This window comes from Carassius auratus, chromosome 22, assembly GCF_003368295.1.
Source record: "Carassius auratus strain Wakin chromosome 22, ASM336829v1, whole genome shotgun sequence".
Classification (NCBI taxonomy): domain Eukaryota; kingdom Metazoa; phylum Chordata; class Actinopteri; order Cypriniformes; family Cyprinidae; genus Carassius; species Carassius auratus.
Window position 1 is genome coordinate 6,077,003 of NC_039264.1, and position 2,771 is coordinate 6,079,773.

The following is a 2,771-nucleotide window of genomic DNA, read 5'->3' on the forward strand; positions in this document are numbered from 1 at the left end:
TCCTTCAGGTCCAAATACTCAAAGGGCATGTTTGGCAAAACCATGTTCTCCTTCTGAAAGACAGAAACAGGGACAACAGAACAAGCAGAAACCAGACAAGACTCATGACATCTTTCACTCCACAATGTGACAGTGTTAGAACCCCATTCCACTCGTGGATTATGCTTGGATAACCAGGGGTGACCTAAAACAATGGGAGCAACAGGGGAGTCCATGAGAAAAAAGGATATGGTTTCTTGATGGTTGTGGACAAAAATGATTACATGTGTACAAGATTACTCCATATTTGTTAAACTGATAAAATAACTTCGTCAGCTAATAATATAGCCCAGATATACCATCTCTTTGTTTTGTCTTACACATCATAGGCGGTTTCCCATTTGAGTTTTCACCTGAAGTGGAGCTAGAAGAAACACTTGAATGCTAAATAACTAGTATTACTAAAGGGGAAAAAACCTAACTATATGCCCATATTTAGTTTAAAATGTAGTAGATGGCCTACTTTGGTTTAAAATATACTCAATAATAGTTTGTATGAAATGTTACATTTACTATCGTGCTGTATACTGAATCTTTAGGCTATGCTACCTGCAGCCTCGTGCATCCAACATACACTATTGTACATTTTATATTTTTAATCTTAATGTGCAACATATTCCCGTTTACTTTATTATGCTATTAAAATTTTTCGAACTAATATACTTCTGGATTCCCAATTAAAACTATGTATATTCTATTAATTGATTGCACTGTTTCTATAAATTAATCATAAGCACTTGATTATACTTGTGCCCTTTGTTTCCTATAAATCCAATAGAAAAATATTCCAACTGCCAGAACAGCTGGAATCAGTGATAAAAGAGAGAGGTTTACAGTAAACCAGTAAACAGGTTTAAAGAAAACCTGTAGATCTCAAAATCCATTCCTACGAACCACCTTCACACAACTGGATTATACCTCGCATGTAAACGCTGTTAATTCTTCTTCGTGGATTTCTTTTTTTTTTTCTTTTTTCTTTTTAATTGAAGATATAGAGCATGTTAACTTTATGAGAGCATGCAAATAACTGTTTGTAAACAGAATAGATGATTATGTCGGAGAGTACTTCATAAACGGAAGATGATTTACAACGCTACTTTATTCAGTCTGTGTGTGTTGATCATGAATGGTACGTGTTAAACATCCTTTTAGGAAAAACATTTTTCTGTATTGGGATTAATAAAACGTTTTTCCACCTTGTATTTAAAGAAAGTTTTAGTGGATCCTCCTAACATCCTGTTTGATATCTGAAACAGGTTTTATACTCTGACTGGGAACTTCTGTTTGTTTTTCAGGTGTGTTTGGTGCAGATATAGATGCAGTGAAGTCAGTATCAGTGACTGAAGGAGATTCTGTCTCTCTAAACACTGGTGTTAATGAAATACAGAGAGATGATATGATTCTGTGGATGTTTGGACCTAAAGAGACTCGCATAGCTGAAATCTATAAGCAGAACATTGATATGCTTGAATATAATAAGATATTTGAAGACAGACTCCAGGTGGACAATCAGACTGGATCTCTGACCATCAGAAACATCAGATCTGAACAGTCTGGACTTTATAAACTACAGATCATCAGGAACAGAGGAACTTCATACAAGAGATTCAATGTTACTGTCTATGGTGAGTAAATTATCCCATTATGATCCGAACTGTGATGAAACAAAAATAAAACTGTTTTCCCTGGTGATTCATAAATATTTAAAATGGTAAAAGGGACACACAAAAAGTCTTTTCTATGGCCTCTATTAAAAAAAAAAAAATGTACATGCTTTAAAGTCCTAAAGGAAATACCATTTCAGGCTTAATAACTTGCAGATGCAAATAGTTTTTAACAATATAAGTATTGAAATATAATGACTAAATGTTTAAGATTTCAATCAGTTTGTTCCCGAATTAATATCTTACTCTTATTTGATATTTTACAGCTCTTGTTCCCATTCCCATCATCACCAGAAACTCTTCTCAATGTTCTTCATCATCATCTTCAGTGTCCAGATGTTCACTGCTGTGTTCAGTTGTGAATGTGAGTGCTGTGACTCTCTCCTGGTACAAAGGAAACAGTTTATTGTCCAGCATCAGTGTGTCTGATCTCAGCATCAGTCTCTCTCTACCTCTGGAGGTGGAATATCAGGAGAACAACATCTACAGCTGTGTGATCAACAATCCCATCACAAACCAGACTCAACACAACATCAACATCACTCAACTCTGTCACATGTGTTCAGGTAATTCAACAGTAAACAGAGTTTCTGAGTTTCATCAAGTATATAGAAAGAATATTTTGGGTCTATAAATGCACTGTTGATGTGAGACCGAAGTTAACTGCTTTCTTTCCATTTTAGAGTGGTTTCTTCTAAATAAAGTCCTTGCTGCATCTGTGTCTGCTGTAGCTCTGGTTGTAGCTCTCGTGAGTGTGATGTACTTCCTCTACAGGAAACGCAGAAGAGCGGCACAAAAACGTAAGCCCTGTCTTCTGCTTTTATAGCAAGAAAAATGTATTTATGATTTTGCATCAAGTTTATATAACTAATATTAATGATTGAGAAATTGACTCTATCCTAACTTTAAAACTTCAGGAAATGGTAATACAGTGGAAACAGTCCAGACAGAAGATGAAGAGGTACAATATGCTGAAACTGGATATTTCAGACAAAATGATCAGAAAAAGGTAATTTTTTTGATGAAACGCCATCTCTCTGCATGTCCAAAACTCATAGGCCTTTCTTT

General features: G+C 35.2%; 1 protein-coding gene across 1 annotated transcript; it reads left to right on the plus strand.

Moving 5' to 3' along the window:
* The first annotated feature begins 935 nt into the window (after window positions 1-935).
* LOC113040782 (uncharacterized) lies at window positions 936-2,366 on the plus strand. Its single transcript, XM_026199035.1, has 4 exons — window positions 936-1,168; window positions 1,335-1,664; window positions 1,970-2,269; window positions 2,356-2,366. The coding sequence occupies exons 1-4, from the start codon at window positions 1,120-1,122 to the stop codon at window positions 2,364-2,366; spliced, it is 690 nt and encodes a 229-aa protein (XP_026054820.1). The 5' UTR covers window positions 936-1,119.
* Window positions 2,367-2,771: the final 405 nt, after the last annotated feature.